At 33.2% G+C, this 27,936-nt stretch overlaps 1 protein-coding gene across 1 annotated transcript; it reads right to left on the bottom strand.

Annotated features, from left to right (window-relative positions):
* Positions 1-656: 656 nt before the first annotated feature.
* Positions 657-27,218, bottom strand: LOC134727465 (uncharacterized). The gene is made up of 15 exons (XM_063591847.1): positions 27,005-27,218; positions 26,263-26,380; positions 21,011-22,166; positions 18,576-19,776; positions 15,320-16,698; positions 14,063-14,726; positions 12,750-12,866; positions 11,268-11,572; positions 10,480-10,605; positions 10,110-10,266; positions 6,871-7,054; positions 4,907-6,504; positions 3,496-4,761; positions 2,702-3,208; positions 657-1,000 (listed from the first exon to the last, which is right to left on the bottom strand). The coding sequence occupies exons 1-15, from the start codon at positions 27,216-27,218 to the stop codon at positions 753-755; spliced, it is 9,240 nt and encodes a 3,079-aa protein (XP_063447917.1). The 3' UTR covers positions 657-752.
* Between the last annotated feature and the right edge of the window lie 718 nt (positions 27,219-27,936).

Raw genomic sequence — 27,936 nt, 5'->3', positions numbered from 1 at the left:
GACGTTGAGCAAGCTAAAAAAACAGGTTTAATCCACCATATTCTACATAAGTAAATATCTGTTCCATGTCAGGAATATGACAGTTGTTTTCCATTTGTTTAAATGAGAAACTTTTACAATGTTTTTTGTTTATATTTTACTTTCTACTATCTGGACTGTGTTATATTTTATTTTTTTTCTGAATTTGTAAATCAATTTTCATCAGATGAGATGGGTGTTGGTGAGATCTAAGATGCTGTCCAATAGTTTTGGTTATTGCAGATATCATTTTTATGTATTTATATAAAATTCCACTACCAACTAAGAAGGTCACCATTTTGAAAACCGATTTTTTTTTAATGTAATTTCTCACAAAATAAACATGAAAGTCACATTTTTAGACTTGATATGAAGTATAAGAATGACTGGTTTTAAATCGTTGTGATTTGTATTCTGTTTATTTTCGGCTTGTGCATTTTAGTGTCTCTTCGGTACATTTTCTCTCTCTCTCTTAGAAGTATATGCAATGAAGATTTTGTGGAATCTTATGACTCCTAACATTTATTAGTCAATACATAGCTTTATAATTTGATTTACTAATTTTATCACAGCTAATTTATCACCTTTTTAAAGAATTAAAAGTCTACGCTGCAAAAGCTATTTATTGTATGCAATCACATAAAATATGGACGGAACTAAATACTACTGTAACATCAATTGTTAAAGCAACAATTATTGATTTTGTCTCGTATCAAATTTATTTCTATGACTATTTAAACTATTATAGCTTGTCGATATGTGGTTGACATTCCAGTGATCGATGTGGCAGTCACAACCACTCTTATTTCATGATATTCTTGCGGTATATCAATGGCGATTCTTGTTCCTGTCGTTGTTATTGGCATCATTATATCTGTCATTCCTTTTGTAGAGCCGACTGCTACCTGGAACGAACTAATATATGTAGGTCTAAACACTTCCTTCCAGTCTATATAATTTGTGCCATGGTCAAACCCTTTCCCTAAAATTAAACAGTGCATTATTCAAATAACACAGTAGATCCACACTGTACAAGATCATATAACAAAGATATTTTTTTATGACGAAGTTTACTAGTAAACACATACAAAAGCAACTGTGTACGCACAACAGGTGTGTGTATGGATTCGAACAACAGGTAAAGTTTGTACAATCAACATTGGAAGTGTGAGGATAAAAACGAACATAACCTTCAAAACTATCATAGATTGTATTTGCTATATACGAGTTGCCCCTATATTATCAAATTAAAATTAGAGACTAGTGTATAATTTGAAATAAGGTTATACAGAAACAGGGACGTTTTGGTGGATTGTTACCTCTTATAACTAACAATAGTTACATTAGATGTATGTTTCATTATAATACGTTATTCTGATTGGCTAACTGCACATTGAGTGTTATTCCTGAAGCAGTTGCATTACACAATAAAACTTAATCATTTATGATGACACGAGGTCCCATAATAAAGTGCACAGGTAGATTAAATAAAAACTTGATGTAAATCGTGTTTTCATGATCCTAGCTAAAAATATAATTATAAGTATTGAATGCTTCTTTTTGTAACTTCATGGGATTGTAAAAGCGTTGATCGTGCGCACGTTTTTAGAATGAAGCGCGGGGGGAAATGTACTTTGGTCAACGCTTTGTTGTACAACTTTGTACCTTTTTCACGTTCGATCTTTTATATCTAGGCGTTATGTATTCAGGTTTAGTTTTCTGTAATTAGTTAATACTTCAGTTTCATTATGTACATCTCTTTCATATTCGTTTGATAAAATTTACTGTTTGCAATAGCATGAATTGTTCTATATAAAAAGAATGTTCTTATCCCGGGCGTAAAAACAATGCCGTATTTGGCGAAACCTTTTCAACTTTTGATCTTCAGTGCTGTACAACTTTGTTCTTTTTTCACTTTCGATCTTTTATATCTGGGCGTCACTGGTGAGTCTTGTGTGGACAAGGCGCGTTTTTGGCGTATTGAATTTTAAACCTGATGCTTTTTGTTAATCTATTAATCATGTTTTTCTTTGTCTAATATGTTCTCCTATTTATGTATATTGTAGTCCTGTAATATTATGTTGTCATTTCAATGTTATATTTAACTTTGCCATTAAAGTGCGAGGTTTGGCATGCCATAAAACCAGGTTCAACCCACCACTTTTATTCCCCTTTAAAAGTGTCCTGTACCAAGTCAGGAAGATGGTCATTGTTATATTATTGTTCGTTTCTCTGTGTGTTGCATTTTAACGTTGAATCGTTTGTGTTTCCTCTTATTTTTGAGATATTGAAATAAGACGTGGCACGGTACTTGTCTATCCCAAATTCATATATTTGGTTTTTATGTTATATTTGTTATTTTCGTGGTGTTTTGTCTAATGCTTTGTCCGTTTCTGTGTGGGTTGCGTCTCGGTGTTGTGTCGTTGTTCTCCTCTTATATTTAATGCGTTTCGCTCGGTTTTGGTTTGTTACCCCGATTTTGTTTTTTGTCCATGGATTTTTGAGTTTTGAACAGCGGTATACTACTGTTGCCTTTATTTACACCCCAATAAATTATACAAAAAGAAGAATTCGGTTCTTAAAATGAACCATCAATCATAAATATCAAATTATCCGTGATTCATGAAGTTTTGAATAATTTAAATATTTGAATATACTTTTCTGAACTATGTACATGTCTCACCTGATAACAATGGCTTAGTATGTTCACATTTAACTAGTGCGTGCGTGGCAATACTAGAAATATTTCCAACATTTGTTCCTTTGACATCAACACTGTATGCATCCTTGTTTTCCATGTGAATATTTTTTATTCTAATGTAATTTTTATTAGGAATTTGAATGTCCGATATTAGAGTTTTGTTTTTAGACACTCGAGGAAAATATGACTGGATCCCGGAAGGATCATTGAAATAATCCCATCGGAAAATTAGTGCCTGCAGGTCCCCGGTGACATTACTTATTCCGGTGTCTGTTATAAATTCTATTTTTGAACCAATGTTTTCTGGTGGAATGTACGATACAACTAAAGGTCCACTATATGCATATCCAGATAATTGAACACCGTTGATACAGCGAAGTTTAAGGAATATTCTGCTTCCATGTTGGACCTTGAATTTTATTGATTGAGATACAGATAACGATGATGTAACTGTCCAACCAATGATATCACACGATGATACTGAAAATCCTGAAATAAAAAAACTCGATACAGAATGTTGAATTTTGAATAAAACGTTTGATCTAATACCAAAACAATCGACGAAAATATAGTTTGATAAAGATTATATGAATCTTTGTTAACATGAGGATAGACTATCAAATTAAATATTTATGTAAATGTATTTTTTTGTTTACGGTTTGTTTTGTACTACTGCAATGAAAATTATGCCTATTCAAATTATTCTTGTGTTCAGTTGTCAGTCATGCCACATCTTATTATTTCTATATTGTTATTATTTTAAAAGTGTTACGTACCAATACAATATTCACAAAACTTGACATCACTTTCGTCGTCCATAACATGCCATCGTGAATGTACACTTGTGGTTGTGTGATTCTGGACATCATCGTGATACTTAAGAGATGATTCCATATTCTGAATTATGGGAGGAGTGTGATCAATAATAAATGGATGCGACGTGAATTCAGTTTGTAACCCTGCATGATTGATAACGACAGCTTCAATATAAACACGTTCACCATGTGTCAGGTTGGCCTCTACTATGTCATGCATACGATGAGATGATGATATTGCTGACTTTATCGTTTGTAGTTCGAACCCACCATAGACGCTTCCAATTCCAATTTTGACTTGCTTTATGCCACTGTCTAGATCAATCGCTCTGACACAAATGGAAATGCTGTCAGATGACATTTGTTGTGTTTTGATGGTTTCACTGTCCTTAGTTTCTGTAATTATTGAGGAGCATTTTAAGACACGTATCGCCATTTCTGTTGATTTCAAACCCCCATATACATCCAATGAAAAATATTTCGGTGCCGTTTCAAATGCAAAGAAGTTGTATTCTGTTATCAACGAACCATCTGAATTTCGAGCAAAAGGTAAAACCATTGAGACATCGTCAACTGCCAACACAGCTTTAAAGTCAAACGTGACTTCGGTAATAGAGACTTTTATCTTATAAACATTGTTTTTGTAACATGTTATTTGGTCTAACCACCTATTTTTTCCAGTGATCTGTTTTTCATATATCGTTTCAAAACGTTTACAGTCAAACGATTGAGGCGGTGTATTGTCTATTAACAATTGCAGTGACGTCACAATGGGACTTTCATGGCCAGCCTTGTCAATAGCCTTGACCATGGCTGAAATCGTGTCTCCATGGTTCAGATTCCCATTGTAAATTTTGTGGTCGTAAATATCTAACTTTTGAAAACTAGATGATTCATTTGCCAATGGACCTTTGCCATTAACAATAAATCCTATGTAATATGAATCAACAAACGAATGTTCGTCCTCAAATCCATGCCAGGAAAACTGAACTGGTTGATTATTAGACTGGTAAATGGCGTCACTGTGATGTCCAGTGTTGTAAACTATTCCAGCAATGGGCGCGATATCATCAATCACAAAGCCATCGGAGCTAAGTTCGGTTTGTAGACCAATTTTATTGATGGCTCTAACAGTCGTGAAATATCTCGTGCCTGGTTCTAAAGAAAAGCCTGTCCAGTCTGCTCTTGTCTTGTGACCAACATCGTGCATACGTACTATGTCATCAGCTGAAAAATAAATACTTTTGTAATTAAATTTCTGTTTTTCTTCAGTACTGCTTGTTAAAAAGGATATAAGAACGCAGGTAATGTCATTTCTAAATACATAGTGATAGAAATAATCTTCTTTTGATTGTAAATAAGTTTAACATACCATACGGCGACGTTCCGAGTGATACCATAAAGTTCATTATTCCACTTTCTTCATCATGAAATACACCTTCCCAGCAGGATAATACAGAATCTGTGGAAAGAATATAATCTGCATCCTCCTTACAGTTAATGATAGAATCGATAACAAAATATCTCTTGTGAATATCAGGTGACGTGTGATCGATTTGAACTGGTTCTGATTGAAATATTGTATTCGATGTAAACGAGTACCATACTTTAACGTATGCAACGTAGTTCGTGTTATGTTCGAGTTTTTTGTCTGGGGATAAACAGTGAATGGCTTCTGTCTCCTTTCCGACATCACGCCAAGGGTTTTCATTTGCTAAATCAAAAATACCAGTACCTGGCTTATCGTTCTGTATACCGAATGTGTATTCAAAACGCCATATTGATTCGTTTAAGTTGTCTGTCCATTTAGACATTAAGCATGACGACGATCCAACTATACCTATATCGGTGTTCGGAACAATTATTCTTACCATATTTGCACCTTTATCATTGTTATTGGTTTTGCTATTACACATCGATTGTGAATCGGTTTTACATTTATGTCCAACAACAGCACACGTGCAATCCTTATTGCAATATCCTGCATCACAAGAATGTTTCTGTATAACGAGATTTCCTCTGGTAAAATTCCGGTTGAAACTCACTACATCAGTTGTTATTTTGCTTTGAGAACTTAACAGTTCAGCATTGTTTTCTGCCCATATAGTGAAAACTAGCTTCTCGCGTAATTTGTTGATATTATCGATGTCTATGGTTGTGCGTTGTGTGCCTTCTGGATCATGTTGATTAGGTTTGACTTTATAGGCGCCAATAATATCGGCTCTACTGTAATCATAGCCAATCGATATATAATATGATTTAATATCAGACTCGACATCACTGAATCCATACCATGTCAAATTAAATCTTATAAAGTCAATGGTCCCAGGAATCACTTCCCAATATAATGGCGGCATAAATCCTCCGACCTGAGGAGGAGAATAATCGAGCAAGACGTCAGAACTATATGAAGTGGTACAAAGTAAGGCAGCATTGCAAGCTGTCACCTTTACTACATAAACGTCTCCTAGACGAAGCTGATCGTCTTTTAGCAATTTGACGGTAAAAGTATTTTCGTTTGATATGACTGTGTCCGCCATTGGAATATGAGAGTCTAACTTGCTATGAATCGAGATGGTGGTTCTTACAATAGGACTACGATCATCGACAACCTTCCACCTCAGTTTGAAAAAAGATGGGTCTGTTATTATTTGAATGATACTAGACTGATTACCATTTACACTTTCTATAAACGGTCGAGTTATTAAAACCGGTGGAGTGTCATCTATTATAAAACTGGGCGAAGATCTTTCTACACATAGTTCCACTTTATTACAGGCTCTTACAGTCACAAACATAGGCACATCATCTTTAAGTTCGAGCTGAGTTTTAACAAATGATGATGATAAAGATACATGCCAACGATCCATAATGTCACATAACAATGACGCAGTACCAATGCATACTTCAAAATGGTCGATACCGGATTGTGGGTCTTCAAATCCAATCCATGTGGCATGTAGTGATGAGCTAAAATGATATCAAACATTTACTTTCTTTAATTGTGAAATATGAAAAATGCTTTTTCGACAAAAAAAGTTTCACCTGAAATATTTGAACGTTATATGTGTTATATGTTGAGTACAGTATTTGTTAACAATTATATGTCACCAAAAATAAGAAAACCGCATACCGTATAATCAATCATTTGTTGTTTGTCGTTAGCCTTTCTTTCGTCTTTATTTTGCCGGTTTCTCGCTGAATGATGTTTTTTTTTCTCTTCTAATTCTTAATTCATAGAGTAAAGACATTCAGAACCTGACATATGGTATCAACACTTGTAAATTAAATGCTAATAAAATTTGTTTTACGACAATGGGTTGCACCAATACTTACTTATCAGACTGGTACCTTGAGTGAAAACCTGCTGCTCCAACAACTACTAAGCCAGGTATGGGAGCAGAGTTATCAATTAATACACCATTAGATGAACCATGACTACAAATACCTGCTCCATTACACGCCTTCAATATACAGTAGTGTCTAACTCCTTGTACAAAGTTTGATGACCATGTCTTCACTGAAAAACGAAGTGATATAAAAATTAGAAGACGTGGTATGATTGCAAATGAGAAACCTCTCAACCAGATACCATTTTACGCAGACGTTCAGAGACATAGAATATAAGGATCAACATCATTAATGAGAAAATTCCATACCGTATAGTCAGTTACACAGTATAGATACTATTCTGTACGTTATCCGGAAGTCGCGATTTTCGAAGCGAGAACTTTTTGGATCACATTTTAAATTTGTTACATACTGAATTAAACGGTAAGATGTTCATCTGTACATTGCTTAATGATTAATTCAGCTGACATAGATATTCATAAATGGTTTATAATCAAATTCAGCACATTCATTATTCGTATATTTGCCTTAATCAAGATATTTTTCAAGTGCATCACTAAGGAAAATCAGTCGGTGAACCTAAAACAATCTTTTTATCCCCTTAGTGTACACATTAACGTAAAAAACAGACTTAGTTAACGAAATAAAGCTTAAGTGTATTTTAAGTGGTGGTAAAAGTTTCAGCCAGATCTTTGAAGCCAGAAATAAGAAAATTACACTTGTTTGAATTTCTCACTGTACGATCAGTCTCGCTTGTATATTTTGAAACTGTATGATCAGTCTTAATTTCACTGTATTCGAGTGGTGATATCAAGTTATTTACGATACTTTAGAAGATGGCATTTTTCTAAATAACACAAATGTATTTCAATGAATTCACACCCTGAAAACTTATCAAACATGTTTAGCTTGATAGGGTGTACTCGACTTACTACATTAAGTATAATGATGTTTGAATGTTGCTAAAATAAGAGGAAGATTTGTTGTTTATATAAGTTTCAGAAATGTCCTCCGTTATACTTAAAATTGTACAAACACACAGATTTAATTGTTATATAAAAATGCATGTAGCCTATAATTGATCACAGTTCCCTCACTTTGTTTTGGATGTAGATCTGTCTCTATCACACTCAATTGTACACCACTTTGTAAAGCGGTGGTTTATAGTGATAATGAAGTCCGTCTTTCTGTTCGTCCGTTGGACCGGTACAACATGTATCGCCGGTTTTGTAAGCGCATCTTCTCATAAACCACTTAATATACATTGGGGTTTCCAGACATTTTTAAATGGAGAGTGGGTCCAATCCAGGAGAAAAGAGGATTCCAAACATATGTTTCCATACAAATGCATTGATAGTAAAAAAAAGGTTTCAAACTGCCGGATCCCATTTTTCTTGAATTAGTCACTGGTATAACTATTAATTATTTTTTCTCGGATATGATAATATAAAAAAGAAGATGCGGTATGATTGCAAATGAGACAACCGTACACAAGAGACCAAAATGACACACAGATTAACAAATAAAGTTCACCGTACGGCCTTCAACAATGAGCAAAGCCAATACCACAAAGTCAGCTATAAAAGGCCCCGAAATGAAAATTTAAACAATTCAAACGAGAAAATTAACGACCTTATTTATATAAAAAAGGGAATTCATTTCGAAGTTTATTAAACATCTTTTATGTTGTTTTTTTTATATAAGAAACGGACTTGAACATTGCTTTATATGGGGATATTTAATCAATTAATGTATTATGGACCTTCTATTTCGAGTTTTTAGTAAACATATTTTAGAAGGTTATATATCTAAAATACGGACTTTGTCATAGCCTTATATTGGGCGTACCTATTTTATATCCACAACTTCCTGCAGACAATTTTTATAACCTAATGAATCTTTTTCAATTTCTTATTATTTAATTCAATTGTGCACCTCTTATTTTGATTTTTCGAAAATTCAGCAGTTTTCTATTTCCATGATAATGACTTTTCCACTACCTTATTGGGTAGTACCCATTTACTATACGCAACTTTCAAAAACTTACCATATATTAATAAAACTTTCTCATATTCTTTATTAAATGATGCCCCTGTGCACCTATAATTTAGTTTTTTTGGTGGTTTTTTTTCCAAAACGGACTATAGAAGTGGCGGGGTATTATTTCGTTAATTCTTTCCTCAATGCCTAAAGTTTTGGTAATTTTAAAAGAGACAAGCTTGATGCAGGTTATCACCAATTGGTAAACTTCAGACGGTGTAAATAGTCTTTAAAAATATAATAGCTAAACAGATAACTGCAATTACACACTAATACAAAGTCCACAAGCGAATGATGTATTGCTTTTTAGGCAATTGATTTTAAATAAGACTGACGGAATAAAAATAAAATTATTTTGCCGTCTAAAAAAATCATCAGAAATATATTTGTATTGTCTGATGAAAGAAATTACACGATATAGTTCCATGGACAGTTCATAATATCACATAGACACGTATATACCTTCCAATTGCCGTTGTTTATTTTCTTCAATCATACAGACAAAAAATCTGAAATCGCTTCTTGAATACAGTCAGTTTTAGACTGATCGTACAGTAATTTATTTTAGGATCCTCAAGGAAAACATTTGTTTTATTTGAAATACGAACATTCTACTTAAATACGGTAAGAATATTGAAACAGTATATATTTAACTGTAAACTGATGCAAATATTTGCAATAAAAGATTATTTGCTTTGTACTACGAGAGCAAAATTGTCCATCGATTTAACTTTTTTCTATGAGGTTGGTGTGATGCACACGTATATATTATATTCTAATGCATGTTTTTGTAACAGATACTCATATTTATGATGCTATAAATACATTGAACATGTGCAAAGCACTTTATAGATATAGGAGTAAACAGATGATGAGAAAAAGCACCGAAACAAAACCGTTCTGTTAGCCAGTTGGAAATCCTCGCTTCGAAAATCGAGACTTCCGGATAGCGTACAAAATAGTATCTACACTGTGAGTTATACAAGGTAAAATATACAAGTTTATAGTATCATAAATTTATTTCAGTATTATTGATATCTATTAAACATGACGAACATATTCACTTTTTTTGTATTTTTAACAATTTAATAATGCCAGGGTTAAACTTCAAATAAATACAGCTTAAACATCCACTTTAATTTTATTTGTTATAGAAATATAAAATGAGTTAAATCAGTTCTTACCGGTTTTTAAACCAACGTTTGTCAGCGTTTCTATATCGTCATTTCCAGCTGTTAAACCAAGTCCAACATGATAACTATCAATCTGTGAATGTGGATCATGAAATCCTCTCCACTGACACGATATACTTGTTGTATTTCTCTGGTAGTCTATATCCGTCTACAATATGGTTTAAATAATTTATTGATATTTAAAATACATGAAATGTACCTCTGCATTTTCCAAGTTTGTGGGAGGTCCCCGTGAAAGCAATACTTCTTATAGTTGTGGTATTTGACTTTAATTTCATTTGATAGATGTTTAGATTGATTGTTGATTGTTATTGAAGAATACTTGTTAGTTGCACTGATATTTTCAATTTTATATACTCACAACGTCTGTTTCACCTTGTATGTTCTCGGGAGAAATATCCATAACGTGGCCAATCACTGGGGCTGTGCTATCAACGATAAAAGGCTTCGATACAGAAAATGAGGAAAGGCCAGCTCCGTTGGTTGCCTAATGAAAAGTATAAATCATTTTAACAGTGCAAAACTGTTGTTTCATCATGTATTGCTAACATTATTAAATATCGATAAAAAAAAAATGCTCTTACTCTGTAGAAATTATTGTATTAAAAAAGACAAAACTATACTCTATGGAATGAATATCTGGAGATAGATTGCTTATTTATACAACATTTATGAAAAATGAATATTCATAGCTCATAAGTCAAAAACTAATTGATAATGACAAGGCAAAAAAATCAAAGATGAACATGACCAACAAACAATGAAGGGTTTAGCATGTGGCACATGTCGTGGTTAATTAATGTAATTACATATGAAGCAATGCATCTTATCCGGTTTCATCAATGACAATGTCATTACAAATATTTATACCATAAAATAACACTTATTTATATATGCGTTTAAATATAATGACCATTCAGCTAAAATACGTTTCTTTTTTAAAACAGACTACATTTTTAGTCTCTTTTGTAACCCGATTTTGTTTCTTTTCTCCATCGATCTATGAATTTTGAATAGCAGTATACTATTGTCTTTATTTGAAAAGTTGTTTCATTGGCAATTTTACCATATATTTTTAATTTAATATCAAATGATTTATACATATTTATAATTTTACTTATAGTTTGTAGTCTTTCACCAAGTTAGTACCTTAACGATAGCATAATACTGATGACCATCAACTAATCGACTGTTCCCATTTATTTCTGCAAACATATCCGTGGTTTGGAATGGCACAATATCTGCAGAGTAGTTTGTAGAACCTATTCCAATTTCAAACTGTACTATGCCGCTCTCCCTGTCGTCAATCCTAAACCACTGAATCGAAATTCGAAGAGATTTTACGAAATGACTAATTCCTCTTTCAACTTGTGTTGTACCAGTTGAAGGTGGAGTGTTGTCGTAAATAACGCCTTCTGAATGTCTTTCAACCGATCGATTCAAATGATCAAAGGCTAAAAATATTTAAAAAAAATGCAAAAAGCGCTCAAATATATTTACACAGAACATCATTAGAATAACTTTTTGTTTTGCTCACATGAAAATTGCTGATGTATTGATGCTTCTTCATACATAAGTATGAAGGGTTCGTCTAAACTACATGACCTATTAAACGCAATACCAAGAACTGTGTTAGCTACGTGAAATGTCAAATTAAACCATATGTTAACAAACGATAACTTAAATACACTCGGAAAAAACCCTATGTTTATACTCTTTCTTTTCAATCCATTTGTGGTCAATTTCTGTATCTGGACGCTACTAGGTCTTGTGTGGACAAAATGCACTTCTGGCGTGTTAAAATTTTGAACTTGTTGCCCTTTGTTGGCTGTTGTTCGTGTGATTCTTTGTCAACTGTGTTCTCCAATTTATTTACATTGTAGTCCTGTGGTGTTGTGTTGTTATTTTGATGTTATATTTAACATGGCCATAAAAGTGCGAGGTTTGGCATGCCACAAAACCAGGTTCGACCCACCATTTTTTCCTTTAAAAATGTCCTTCACCAAGTCAGGAACATGGCCATTGTTATATTATAGTTCGTATCTGTATGCGTCACATTTTAACGTTGTGTCGTTTGTTTTCTCTTATTTTGAGTGTAAATTCACATTGCGATAAGACATGTCACGGTACTTGTCTATCCCAAATTCATGTATTTGGTTTTAATGTTATATTTGTTATTCTCGTGGGATTTTGTCTGATGCTTGGTCCGCTTCTGTGTGTGTTAAATTTTAGTGTTATTTCGTTGTTCTCCTCTTATACTTAATGCGTTTCCCTCGGTTTTAGTTTGTTACCCCGATTTTGCTTTTTGTCCATGGATTAATGAGTTTTGAACAGCGGGATACTACTGTTGCCTGTATTCATTACGTTATGACGTATAATAAACATCTACCACTAAATGAACACCTTACACATGTTTGATAGTGTATACGAGTCCTTTACTTTTACGAGCGCCTGAAACGTTCGTGTAAGGTTTGGGATTTCAAAAAATGTTGGCTGGGCTCGAGCATCAATTAAGATGTATTGATTATCGAAATGCGCCTCTGGTGAAATAAAATTTGTATCGTTCATATGTTAGAGGTGAATTTTAATGTTAATTGTTGACACTATGCAAAAAAAGTCCGTAATTGTTACCTCGTATAATAGCATAATATACTTGTCCCGGTTGTAATTGTAAGTCGGTAACTACAATAAAGTCTGCCAAACCAGCTGTTGTAAAGGGTACAACATCAGTTCCTCCTATACTGGTACCTGTGTGATAACATAACCACACATGTATTTATGAGTATTTACAAAAGGATGATTGGCATTCAATATTTAGAAGATCAAAGTGTCGCTAGGGTACTGTTAACCCCACCTTTTCATTTAATTTTTATTTTGAAGATGTATACCTTTTCATATTAGTAGATTGCGTAGGTAAAGGGTAACCTTTATCCATAATACTTGGATTTCACTTTTACCCGTAGATCAGATTTTTAATGTAATTAAGTAGAGCGACACTTTCGACTGTGAAAATAGTACAGAGCTTTTCATATAATAGGTCATGGGAACTTAATTGAAATTTATCATATATTTCTGATAGTTTCCCCACTATTTAACAGATTTCTAAAGTAAAGCGCCACGTCCTATAAACCTTGTATATAGGAAGTGGTCCGCGAATAAGTACAACTATGATGATAATTTATGAGGGGAACAGAACTGTTTTCTGTGTGCATCTATGTACAGATTAAGTCCATTTTTGTCGAGCCTTCGACTTTAGTCGAAAAAGCGAGACTAAGCGATCCTACATTCCGTCGTCGTCGTCGGCGGCGGCGGCGGCGTCCACAAATATTCACTCTGTGGTTAAAGTTTTTGAAATTTTAATAACTTTCTTAAACTAAGCTGGATTTCTACCAAACTTGGACAGAAGCTTGTTTATGATCATAAGATAGGATCCAGAAGTAAATTTTGTAAAAAAATAAATCCATTTTTTCCGTATTTGACTTTTAAATGGACTTAGTTTTTCTGCGGGGAAACATTACATTCACTCTGTGGTTAAAGTTTCTAAATTTTAAAAACTTTAATAAACTATTCTGGGTTTGTATCAAACTTGGACAGAAGCTTATTTATGATCATAAGATAGTATCCAGAAGTAAATTTGGAAAAAGATATCTTCATTTGCTCTTTATTTTACTTTTAAATGGACTCAGATTTTCTTCCAGTTAACATTACATACAGTCTGCAGTTAGTTTTCAAAACATTTATTAGATTCATTAACTATTCTAGATTTACCAAACTTGGACAGAAGCATCTTACAATCATAAGATAGTGTCAAGAGGAATATTTTTATTGATTTTTTTCCTGATTTTTGTTGACCCTTCGATTTACAGCAAAAGTAGGCAAGACTCTGGGTTCCGCGGAACTCTTACAAAATTTTACATTAAATAATCATATCAAAACGTACTTACCTATTGCGTATTGGTAAAATGAAACTGCATCTGGATATCCCATGTCGACTGGGTGCACATTTCCAGTAAACCCTGACCATTGAATATTCATAGATGAGCCTTCGATGACATAACCATTTCTCGATTGTATAGAAACTTTGCCACCCTTAAGAACGTCATCATTAACAAGGAATCCATCACTACAACTTTGAAACACACCACTCACAGCGCAAATATATAACATTACATTCTCGGTTAGATACGGATTATTAAAATTAACAAACCCGGTTGTTGTATGCTTTGTAATTAAGCAAGAGAAATCAAGTGAACATTCTTTTGTTGGAATATTGTTATGTTTTGTAAGAAACCATTTTACCGAAACGTCGGAATGTCCGAGAAGAAAACCACCAATCTTTATATTTCGTTCTGCAAAGTCTATTTCATTGTTATGAAGAAGAGACATAAACTTTCCAATGTGAGCACTGTATTTCAATTCTTTAATCTGCCTCATGACAGGGTTTTGAAGATTTAAATCATAAATTACCAATTTATCAAAGATATTTGGGTCATCTATCACATCTGATTTGGTGCAAGCACGTTTGATATTCCCCGAGGGACAAAATGCTTCTATACACATGTACATAGTATGGTGCAGGTATACTGGAATCTTTAAACAGCTAAAATCCTGTAAAATCAAATATCTTTGTTACAAAATATCGTCAGGAAAGACAGACATTCTCCAAATACAGCAATCGTCTGATTAGACAGTCAAAAAATATAAAGTAAGAACGACATTGACATAGAATAATAATGTTTCATAGTTCGTTTTAATTGATTCATAGGTAAATTATATGCATTAGATATTCAAGCATTTTGTTTTAACACTGATTACCCTTTTAAAGTATTAATATATCAAATATCGGGTGTGTGTGATGACATTTGTGTTCACGTGTACACTATTTTATTTGGTGTTATTTCTGCTAAGCCATAATTACAATCATTGTGCAACGGAAAGTGCATTAAAACTTATAAATAGGATGGTTTACAAGAATAGGAAAATAGGATAATTTAACTAATAAGATTCACATCAAGTGTTTCTCCAATCATTTTAGTACTAATCTTGAAACATTCAATACGCTATTATTCCTCCAGAATGTCTATTTGTAATAGGGATTTTTTTCCGTGCATTTTTTTCAAATCTTATTTTACAAAAAAAAAACACACTAAAGTCCGTTACATATTTTCATTGTCACAAGTCTAACTGAAATTTAGTTTTACCGTATGATGCTGTGTAGTTTCGTTGCCTTCATTTACTATGACCATTCTCCAGTTTATAATCCTTGTATTGCCGTCATCTTTAAACATTGACCACCTGTACCCTAATGGAAAAGTTTCAATAAAGTTTGTAGTGCAGTGTGATTTCTGCCATCTTAACGTTGTCTTTGTGCAATTCTCAGCAAACTGAATTGAAGTCTGAACTTTCATATCCATTGATTTTACTTGTTCAGCTATAATGAGATTAAAAGTGGACGGCAATAGGCATTTCAAGCCGAAACAAGCCTTTACAAACACCGTATACGCCCCCTCCTTAAAATTACCAAGAAAATATTTAAATCTGTCCTTCCCAACCGATTCATACAATACTTTGTTTTCACAAGTAGTGTTATTTGTCATTTGGCATATCCCTATCTCATAGTTTGATAAATATTGTACGTATTTGTCATCAATTGACCAGTACACAGGTAATACTGATGTAGAAGATTGTATTCCCATATCCGGATCACACTGATGAAGATGTAATGTGATATTGGACGAGAGATTCGACTGGTTACTTTGTACATCGATGAAAATGCTGGAGACGGAAACTATTGGTATGAATGTTACAATCATCTGATCGGAGTGTGTCCTCTGATATTTTATAAGAACATTCGTATTTGTAATTACAAACACGGCAGAATTTGCTAGTAAAGAATAAGTGACACCATATTGAAGAGATTGAAAAAGTGTAAGGACTGACTTCTTAGACGAAATATTCCAGCCTTCAAGTTCGTTTTCTTTGCCGCACCGAATACCATGATAAATCTTTATAGAGGAGGTCACAGTGGTACTGTTTAATATTATAAAACCATCAGAGGACACTCTATAGATTTTTTGACTTTTATAAGATGCCCTGATAGTCACATAATATTGTTTCTCTGTTTTAAGTTTGCCTATATTTTCGCAAACCCTTTCTTCATCGGTTGGGTTAAACACGTGGAAAGCTATTGCATCATCGGACTTGTTAATGGTACCAACGCCTACTTCGAATTGTATCTCCTCATTTGTAAAACCTTTCATTACAAAACAGTAAACCTTCGCGTCGTATATAGCGTCTACATCTTGATAAGGTCGTGTAGTTCCAGGGTCAACATCTAAAACTATCCCATGTCTAGGTGGAACTATATTTGGTAGTTTGAACGAAGGTGTATCTAAACTGCAATAATGTCCAGCATTGTTATACACGTGCATTCGAATATGGAAGTCTAAACTTTTAACGGAATCATACACTTGTAACGTTTTAACTGGGTATTTGATGCACTGGTGGTGTAGACCACACTGCCCACCGTGTGATTTGATATTCCACTCTAGAAAAGGTGTGATGTACGTATTATCGATGCCTGCAATTATAGTAAAAAAGTTATGCATTTAAAAATTGAATGCTTCTTTTTGTAACTTCATTGGGGTGTTAAAGCGTTGACCGAAGTACATTTTGTATGAAGCGCAGAAGCGCTTAATTCTAAAAAAAATAAGCATTTATAACTTGGATCATGAAAATACGAATTTTATCATTTTTTTCGAGCCTGCGACTTTTGTCGCAGTAAGCTCGACATAGGGATAGTGATCCGGCGGCGGCGGTGGTGTTAGCTCACTTCTTACATTTAAAAAGCTTTATATCTTAGACGGTGGGAGACCTGGATGCTACATAATTTGTATATGGATGCCTCATGTTACGAAGTTTTCGTCAGTCACATGTCCAATGTCCTTGACCTCATTTTCATGGTTCAGTGACTATTTGAAAAAAAAGTTAAGATTTTTTGTAATGTTAAATTCTCTCTTATTATAAGTAATAGGATAACTATTTTTGGTATGTGCGTACCTTGCAAGGTTCTCTTGCCCGTCAGACAGTTTTCACTTGACCTCGACCTCATTACATGGATCAGTGAAAAAGGTTAAGTTTTGGTGGTCAGGTCCATATCTGAGATACTATAAGCAATAGGTCTAGTATATTCGGTGTATATCGAAGCATCTGACCTTGACCTTGACCTCATTTTCATGGTTCAGTGGTTATAGTTAAGTTTTCGTGTTTTGGTCTGTTTTTCTTATACTGTATGCAATAGGTCTTGTATATTTTGTGTATGGAATGGTCGTAAGGTGAACAGGTCTATCTGGCAGTTGTCATATGACCTTGACCTCATTTTCATGGTTCAGTGGTCAAAGTTAAATTTTTGAGTTTTGGCGTTTTTTTCTAATACTATATGCAATAAGTCAACTATATTTGGTGTATAGAAATATTTCATGATCTACAAGTCAGTCGCACAGGTTTTATTTGACCTCGACCTCATTTGTTACGGTTCATTGCTCAGTGTTAAGCTTTTGTGTTTTGGTCTGTTTTTCTTAAACTATGAGAGTAGGTCAATTTTTTTTGTTGTATGGAAGAATTGTAGCTGTACATGCCTACCTGGCATGGTTCATCTGACCTTGACCTCATTTTCATGGTTCAAAGGTCAGTGTTTAGTTTTCTTGGTTTAGGTTCAGTTTATGTGACAGTTGTAATAAAACTTTATTATTAGGACTATCAACATAATATCAATGATTATTAAAGAAGGCGAGACATTTCAATGTGTGCACTCTTGGTTTTTTTTTTTACTTAATTCGCCTGTGCACTTTATTATGGGACCTCATGAATGATAATTTATTTTAATTTATTGAGTTATGCAATTGCTTATGGAATAACACGTGATGTGTAATTAACCAATCAGAATAACGTTTTATAATGACACAAACATCTAATGTAATTATTTACTAGGATATAAACATGTTTATCTTAGCACTTTGAAATAATGATACAAAATACTTTTAAAAACCTTTTTTCATCAATAAAATGAACGAAGTATTACACTTAATTTGATAAACAACTAGCCATTTAGTCTTCTGCATAAATTTTTGACAATATTTCATGACAAGTGTTTGCATTTATCAAATATCTTCATAACGATATTGATATTTCACTCTCTAAAGTACTCCTTTTAAAGGTTAATTGTACTGGATCGCTGGATAACTTCGGTAATCCGATTTTGTTTAGCCTCTTTGATGAAAAAACATATAATTATATAATTTCGTCTTTTTTTATTTTTTTTAAATTAAATACGTTCTTCTTCTTTGACGTATCCATATTCGTTTGTTTGATTCAAAATACATTTTCTTCTTTTCCGACTTAATTTTATGAAACTGAACGGAAATCATTTTTTTAAGATTTTATGCATTACCGACTTACCCATACGAAACATTACTGATCCTATTTCTTCTGTTTGTTCTGTGTCATAAAAGTTTCCCTTGTCCCACTTAACAATCACAAAACCATTATCAATAACAGGCTTTGGAATATCCTGACAAACGGGTGGTGTTTCATCGGCTAATATTGGTCCAAACCAAATCTTCTGGTCTAGGCCAGCTCGGTTTTGCACTTTGATGAATACGAAGATTTGTTCTTCCCCTATTAAACCTGGGTGATGCTGGATGTAGCTTCTTAGATGATGTGTTTTGGTATAACCCATTAAGTTCGGACTATCAATTTCAGATACATCTCTACCAAACCCTACATAAACATGAGCTATTTGACTATGATCTTCACGAATGTCCCATGTGATCTGAAAGAGATCCGTTGGAGTGTAGATAAAGTTCAGTGTATAATGTTTTAGTGTGCGGCACATGAATGTTGATGCGGCATTATCTTTGCTTACAGTTTCTAATGTTATAGGCAGAAAAGAAAATATGTCGTCGTTGCTCTTGTTTGCACATGTTTTATTACATTCCTTTCCAGATAATTTAACTCTCGATAGATTTTGCGTCATGAGCCATGGAAGGCCGTCATAACAACCAATAGATTCTACTGTCTGTGCATGTTTAATGCTAACGTTTACTATTTCAGGAACACTTTCATCATACGTTATTCCGTCAGAACAAGCGATCTTTGAAGGACTCATTGCGTTATTAAATGCTATAACAGTCACGTGATATTTGCCATAACCATCTGGAAACACCATTTTGGTAGATACGTGAGAGGTTTCTTGTACAAAAGAGCCGTTTATATTACCGATCGTCATGTCTTTCAAATTCTTGATACAGCCTCTACCGATGCCTACCCTATAAAACTTAATACCACTCTCATGATCAATGAATCCATGCCAGTGTACAGTGAATTCATTTATACTTGCGTAGTCTATATCAGGACTGCCTAATGGACCTTCCAAAACCACGCCTACTTCCGGAGGAGACTCATCAACTAATATATCAATATGGTCGTATGCGACAAGAAGGGCGTTGTTTGTTGCTGTCACTGTAAAGAAGTATCTTCTATTGTGATTGCCATTGTGTCGATTTAACGATTTAAGCTTTTTTAGTTCTGCCACGAATGTGGTAGAAGCACATGCACCAACTATTGGACAATAACAAGACGTTGTATTAACGCATGAATCCTAAAAAAAACATATATCAATTATATATTATAAAAAAGCAAAATCGCCGCTGAATATTGAGTTCATATATCTCAGCTGGTATAATATTCAAAAACAGCTTTCACAATGTTTTATTAAAATGTCCTATACCAAGTCAGGAAAATGGCTATTATTATATTATAGCACGTTTCTGTGTGTATTACATTTTAATATTGTGTTTCTGTTGTGTCGTAGTTCTACTCTTATTTTTGATGCGTTTCTTTCAGGTTTGTTTTTGTAACACGGATTTGTTTTTTCTCAATCGATGTTTGAATTTCGAACAGAGGTACTGTTGCCTTTATTCGTCATCATTTTCGCAAAATTTTTTTTTTTTTTAAATACTTGTCCGAAAAAAAAAAAAAGAATTATAACGGAACTTTCAAAAGGAATGAGAAATTTTCTTTGTTTTGCAAAAAGAGTTTTTAATTCATAGGCTGAAACAAATTATATATTTATGAATAATTGATTTATTTTGGTCAATGAACATGTCTATAGAAAAAAACATTCTTTTTAGGGGCCAGCTGAAGGCCACCTAAGGGTGCGGAAATTCTCGCTACATTGAAGACCCATTGGTTGCCTTCTGCTGTTATCTGCTCTATGGTCGGGTGGTTGTCGCTTTGACATATTCACCATTTCCTTTCTCAATTTTATTTCTGACTTCTTCTATCAATTTTGATAAAGCATTCCTTGAACACGTAACGAAGTTCATAATCGATTCCAAAAGACAAAACCAAAACATAGATATATGTAGAAATTTTGAATCTTAATTTTAATTGATGCGATCACATTTCACTTATTTTGCGTTGTACTACATTGCAGTTGATTACTAAATTAATGTGTCATTGCTGAGCAGCTATTCCCGCGGATTTTCCAAACACTAGATGCATCACCGTTATTTACGAATTTTAATGCTGATAGAAATATCAATATCGATGCATTAGCTTCATGCATGTTTTCTGGTATATATCAAGAACAAAATTGCTCAAAGATTTAATATGATAAAAGTGGAATTGATTATTTTCCAAACACTAGATGCATCACCGTTATTTACGAATTTTAATGCTGATAGAAATATCAATATCGATGCATTAGCTTCATGCATGTTTTCTGGTATATATTCTAAGAAAAAAATTGCTCAAAGATTTAATATGATAAAAGTTGAATTGATTGATAACACAAAGTCATATGTTTGTTCCAAAGGTCAACTAATACCTACCGATTTGTTAGTTTCCTTCACCCCCAACGCCTTCTGTATTAATACTGTTTTATTTTCGTTCGTACCAAAGGACCATTTTATTTCCCGAACTCCACTGTGAACGTCAATAGCCTTAAACTCTAAATACATGGTTGAAAGATCTGTACTGTTGTGTACATAGAGCTGTTTGTGGGCTTTCCGCACTAACCATATATCTGATATTTCTGGTACTGAGCGATCGATGTGAACTTGGACGCTATCGTTTAGAGTGTTCTTCATTATATCGCGAGACTGGAGATGAAAATCAAATGTGTCCCCATCTTGCATAGGTGTTATTAAACAGAGCGACTGAGAGGTAAAATTCTCAACTTTTCCGGATGAAACATTATATTTATTGCGTAATAACGAATAGAAAAACTCGGTCAAACCGTTGATATTTGTCGTCCCAGTCACAGGTAATATTCCATATGTCTGGTCATAAATTCCTTGGATTAATTTATACGAGTCTGTCTTGATTGGACGGAGGGGATTGTTATCAACATATTCAGATTTCAAAAATCTATTTTTCCAAGAATAGCAAATACTGCCGTGGTTTATTTGCCATTTGGTATTGTTTGATGCAGAATCAACTCTAAATGGAATGCGGTCATTTATTGTAATAACTGATGAATTGTCATATAAAACGAATCGCCTAGCATGTCGAACATTATCAGCTTTGTCTTTCACTTCCAGTAAAATTGCATATAACATCGGATTTTTTTCTGGTAATACTATACTTATACTACTTTGATCTTTTGTTGCTTTGTACGGTCCAGCTTTCAGACTATTATCTCTCATCAAAATGGCTGGTGTATTATCCATAACTTCATGAATGCTTAAATCGTATGATTCAATTCCAGATGCAAGGGACGATGCACCGTTTTCTGGGTGTGGGTCATACCAATCGGGAAATGATATGTCTAAATACCGCGATTTGGTGAGTCGACTTGCTAGATGCAAAGGTTCTTCTGCACAGCTGCCTTTCACACGACAGAATGAGGGCGGGTTTGAATCGTGAATAAAACACAATTTCTTGGAATTATGTGTTTTCTCATATGGAATTCTTTGTATTTGTTGATTTTCAATATTTTTAGATACGAGATAACCTCCAGCTGATACATTAATTGAAAGACATAAACTGCAAAATAATATGAATATCTTGTTATCAGGGATGGGGTAATTGAAAATGTAATGGTAATTAAGGGTGATGCATTACAATTTCCCATGTAATTGAATGTAATGTGTAATTGAGCATTTTTTTTAATTACATGTAATGGTAATTTAATTAGTTACATTGAAAAAAGCATGTAATGCTCATTTACTTTTGAATTACATTTCAATTACATATACTTTTATGGTGTAAAAGATAAGGATTTGTGTTTAAAATATAAATTGTAAAATAATACTAGTTATTCAAATATTAATATCACATACTTTTTTAATGTATGAAGTATATAATTTATACTGAAGTTACAATGTAATGTATATCTATACTATTAAACGAGAAGACCTCATTTCGGGTGTCGCTTCTCTTCTCTCCACAACAAATTAATCATCATGCCTCTGTGTCCTATGTCCAGTGCATAATCGCATTAGTCATCCATTCATATGATTATTCGGATTGAGTTATTTTGGGTGAAAAACGAGAAAAAAGACGTCCGGATATGGTTCCGTCATTGGGCGAAATTTTAAGTCAGATTAGACTTCCGGTTTGCGTTTTTCTGTATACATTGAACATACATTAATACTAAGAATACAGTTTATTTTCTGTCTTATATCCGTCATTGGACGAAATTTAAGTCAAATTAGAACCCCGGTTTGCGTTTTTCTTTTTACTTTGAAACAAATACATATACTACGAATAAAGTGTATTTTTCTGTCTGATATAATTTTCAAATTTACTATCCACGGCAGTCACAGGGTTTATTTACTTGAGAGGGTCTGAATAATCAATCAATGATCGCTGTGGATCAATAACAAAACTGAGAATTTACTGTAAAAAGAAAATACACTTTCGGGACGTCTGGAACGGGTGTTTTTAAGATCGACATTTCAGGATAGACCATTTCGGGATCCGATATTTCTTTTTTCGAATTTCGGGATGTCGAGATATTTAATTTGTATAATAAATTCAGAACCTCAGGATGTCACGTTTTTAAGCCCGGGGTATTGGGATCAGGGGCCCGTTGACTGCCTTAGAGAGGCCCGCTCCGGTCATGCTCCAGTGATTCCTTATATAAGCAACCAATTATTTTCCAGAAAAGGGGGGGGGGGGGGCTTTAATGAAAGTTCATAATATACAGATTTTATAAATTATTCATGTGTCATTAAAATTAATAGAGAACAAACAAAAAAAGGATTTTTCGTGGAAAAAAGGAGGAGCCAGGCTAGAAAAACAACTATCCTGTCCCAAATTACCTATGACTTTTGATACCTTTTCTGAAATTCTCAAGTCACTAAATGTCTTACAAAAAAAGAAGATGTGGTATGAATGCCAATGAGACAGCTCTCCACAAGAGACCAAAATGACACCAAAATTAACATTTAAAGGTCCCCTTACGGCCTTCAACAATAAGCAAAAGCCGATACTGCATAGTCTGATATAAAAAAAAAACGAAATGACAATGTAAAACAATTCAAATGAGAAAACTAAGAGCCTTATTTATGTACAAAAAATGAACGAAAAACAAATATCCCTGAACCACTGAATTACAGGCTCCTGACTGGAATGTTCATAATACATGTACACTAAATGTATGTTCATAATTAAATTAAAAGAAAACAAAAAATGGGAATTTTGGAAATAAAGGAGAAGGGTTAAATAAACATGTCCCTGTCCCCAAATACCTTTTAGTACTTTTGATACTTTTCCTGAAATTCTCAAGTTATTAAATCTTTTACAAAATTCTTCCAACAACACTTTACATCCTTTCAAATACGCTCTGAATGCCCGCGAATTTTTTTTTTTTTAATAATTGATATTAAATTTAAATTAAAAAAAAAAGTGAGAATCATATTTAAGTGTTCAGTTTTTAAGAAAGATCTTTTAACTAAAGTAATTAATCACCTTCTTAAACAAAAAAACAAAAAAATGGTCACTTTGAAAAATCTCTCTTAGACAGTTCATTTAGAATTTAAAATCACTGCACACAATCATTTTGTCAAATTAGTATACACAAAAGGATTATAGAAATAAAAATTAACAGCTGTAAAAACAAACAGCAATTAATCAGATTGAAATGCACAGAGGCAATGCCACTGTTACATGTATTTTTATCTAATTAGCAAAATATTGCTAATATTTTAGACATTATACAGATTCAATAGTTTATTATACATTATACATACATTATTTGTACTAAAAATTATTTTCAATATTGTGGCAAGCACACTATTTGATATTTTTAATCTAAAAAAAATTATTGAAGATTTATGTATAATATCTTTATTAATATTATGTTTAATTTAAATGACTTCATTTCTGAGATGTCAAAATACCCCTTGATGTTTTGGCAAGTTAATAGGAACCAATTCCCCCTCCTTTCGATATGATGATCTTCTGATCATAGAACTTGCATGTTCTGATCAAGCAATATCTGCCGCATTAGCTCCTGTCGAAAAGCTATTTAGAATTGATGTTAAAGTGTTCAGACTAGAGAGATTCAGACTAAATGAAAAAACATTTAAATAGCTAATGATTATCAAATGCAACGCTTAAACTATGCTTACATGAATATTTTACACATGCATTATTTATACATGTATAATATTGTAAAAACTACCATGACGAAATGTAATGTGTAATTTAATTAATTACTTTAGTAAAGTAATTGTAATTTAATTAATTACATTTCAAAAACAGTGTAATGTGTAATTGATGTAATTGATAATTTTTGCAATGTAATGTGTAATTTAATTAATTACATTCCAATGTAATTGACACCAAGTCTGCTTGTAATATGTTTTATTTTCAAAACCCAAAAGCACATGCAGTTATTTACGAAAACTATTCAGTTCAAAAAATATTTTAATCATTCATTTCGTAAAAACAAGCAACCTTGAGTAATTAAAAAGATATTGTTAGTACGTGGTTCCCAATTAATACGCTCTAGTCACAGTACTATTTATCTAATCCTAAAATTTTAAAGTGACTATAAAAAACAATAACAATGAGATGTTCTTTATAAAACGTATCTCGTTTTTCATAATAGGGAAGCTAAAACGGGGAATGTCACAAATTATGACAATACAGAACACTCAAATTCAGACAGAGAGCTAAGGCGTTTCTCGGTTTGAAATTGAAATAAAACACATGATAATAATAAAAAGACTTGACAGATATTTCTCATTGGCGGATCCAAGGGGGTCCGGGAGTTGGAACCCCTTTTGTTTTGGACTATCTATGCATTTGAATGGAAGCATATAGTTGAACCCTTTACTCTGGGTTAGGACCCACCTTTAAAATGTGGCTGGATCCGCCCCTGTTTTTCAAAGATTTTTGTCAATAGTAATATCTACAGTTGTTTGAGAGGAAGTGGTGATGAAAAACTTGTTAAAGATATTATGAATAGAAAATTTGATTTGATTAAATTGGTTGAGCAAAAAAAAAAGTATTGCACTAAAAAATCAAAGGATGTCAGTTTCCCAAATAAAACGCAGTGTGGTACAATTTAGCGAATATCTGGTTGGTATGTATAAGACAATATGTGTACACCTTACAATTCTAACAGTTACCGAAATTTGAAATATACCATATTTTTATAAATCTGTCACTAGCTTTCTAAATAGATCCTCAATATCTTTATTATTTGCTTCTTTGAAGGAGTTCTTACCACACAAAAATAAAAAAATCTACCGTCAAAAGACCACAGAATTAAATAATAGATATATGGCGTATGTTCCAGAACAATACTAAAAAATTACCATCTCAAAAGTGCCTTCAGATATTTTCTTAGCTGGAAATTGTACGCTTAGAAGGCCCCAATTTTGTTTTTCGATTGTCAATGTGTCACATATTTATAAAACACTAAAATATACTGTTATTAACTTAGAACCACAACTTCCATAACAGCAACTATCATTTGAATCAGGTTTGTCCTTCTGACGAATAACCATAGGGATACTAACGAATATAAAAAAAGACATAAGGATCACAATACAAGCGTAAGGCATATTTGTTTTTAAACCAGATTATAAAAAATATTCACTAACGGTTTTTTTTTAAAAGGAATTACCTTTCACCATTACCAAGTTCTCGTCTCAATCTTGTGGTCACATTATTGGCCGCATAATCCGTAATCGGTACCGATGATTCGGCCTTCAATACTTGTTTACCAATATATATTCGGTGTCCTAAAAGAAATATAGTTAGACAGTACTGATAGACGTAAACTGAAATGTATTTTATGATGTTGTTTTCAGTCTATTGTGTAAGTCTGTAGTGCTCAAGAAAACAGATATTTCATCCAGTATCATATATGAAGCGTTGGCGTCGCTTGGTGTTTATATTATTCATCAATAAATTATTATTGTCGAATGCAATTTACTCATTATAACACAACATATGTGTGACTTTCAAATTTCTAGTTGCCACCATCAATCTATCAAATAAAAATGTATTTTAGTTTTCATATAAGTCATTTGGTCTCGAGTGGAGAGTTGCCTGACTGGCTATCATACCACATCTTCTTATTTCTATATACACAACAGGTTCTAACGTAATTAGAAAACTTATTCAAATGTCAGTTTGTTGTAAACGACGGGTCTGATTTGAAAAATTTAATTATGTATACGGCTAACGATATATCGTGATTAGATAGAGAACAACGGTTGTTTCCCCAATATAGTTGGTAGATATATCTGGAAACGGTTTTGATATAGAAAAAATGTTCTGGATAGGAATGTGTTCCTTCTGTAAATATTATGACTTTTAAAATCAAGACAAGGTTTCTTTTCAAATTTTGTATTTTTTCTCACCTGTTACGGAAACTTTATGCATTTCTAGATATACGCCGACTACACCAAACAGCTCTTCAGGGACAAACTTTGGTCGTCTAGATTTCATATAGTCAGATATCGCCACTTTTAAATGAGATGTCAAATCAATTTGCATACGGTCGACTTGAAATTTACCATAAAAGTCATTCTGGAGGGAACAATTAGATGTTATTGATGTTCCTGACAATGACATGGCTTGTTTTCCGTTTAATGAAATCGCTCTTGTTAGGCAACTGTCTATTTCAGGTTTGTTTGAAAGTCTGACTAAAAACAATTTTTAATATTAGATAAGCAAACCAAGCATACTAAAGAATTGGACAGCATTGCAGTTGTTTATTGTTAAAGTGTTGAAAGTTTTAAAGCACTATGAACCAAAGCGATAATAATTAAGTAGTGTTCACACCTTGACAGTCAATAAACGTGACATAGTAGGCGTTCTATGTGTGTTATGCACGCATCATCCGCCTCGCAAGTTCACACTCATATAAATATCACAATCGAGAAAATAACACAACTTACATAGCAGACGACTTTGCAAGTTTTCAATAATTTAAGACTGCCAAACAATCCTAACATGCTGCTTGTGATAAGATATATAACGTTCATGTACCTAAGAAGGAGAGAGTACCAATATTGCACCTATTTGAAAAAAAATAAGCGCGGAAATTTTACAAGTGTCCTAGAGTCTAAACAGTTTGTACTTTTATGATTTAACACTATACGCGTCTTTTAACATATGTATATATACTTAAACATACACAAAACGTTGACAGTCATATTAACAGTTCACTGGGAAAAGTAAAATGTACGGAACATGCGCAACCGACGTTCATAAAAAGTCATCTCTTAAAAATTAGAAAATAAAAAATGTTACGAGCATTCTTTCCTTAAAAAGATGAGAAGTAAGCATA

The sequence above is a fragment of the Mytilus trossulus genome, chromosome 8 (genome assembly GCF_036588685.1).
Source record: "Mytilus trossulus isolate FHL-02 chromosome 8, PNRI_Mtr1.1.1.hap1, whole genome shotgun sequence".
NCBI lineage: Eukaryota > Metazoa > Mollusca > Bivalvia > Mytilida > Mytilidae > Mytilus > Mytilus trossulus.
Note: the sequence above shows the minus strand (reverse complement) of the source record. Positions and strands in the feature narration are given on the sequence as shown.

Coding starts and splice junctions, on each gene's coding strand:
- LOC134727465 (XM_063591847.1), bottom strand. CDS start 27,218: ATGTCATTGTCAGGAACATCAATAACATCTAATTGTTCCCTCCAGAAT. Junction 11,573..12,749: donor ATATTATGCTATTATACGAG/GTAACAATTACG, acceptor AAATATTTTTAG/CCTTTGATCATTTGAATCGA. Junction 10,606..11,267: donor AGTATTATGCTATCGTTAAG/GTACTAACTTGG, acceptor ACTTTTCATTAG/GCAACCAACGGAGCTGGCCT.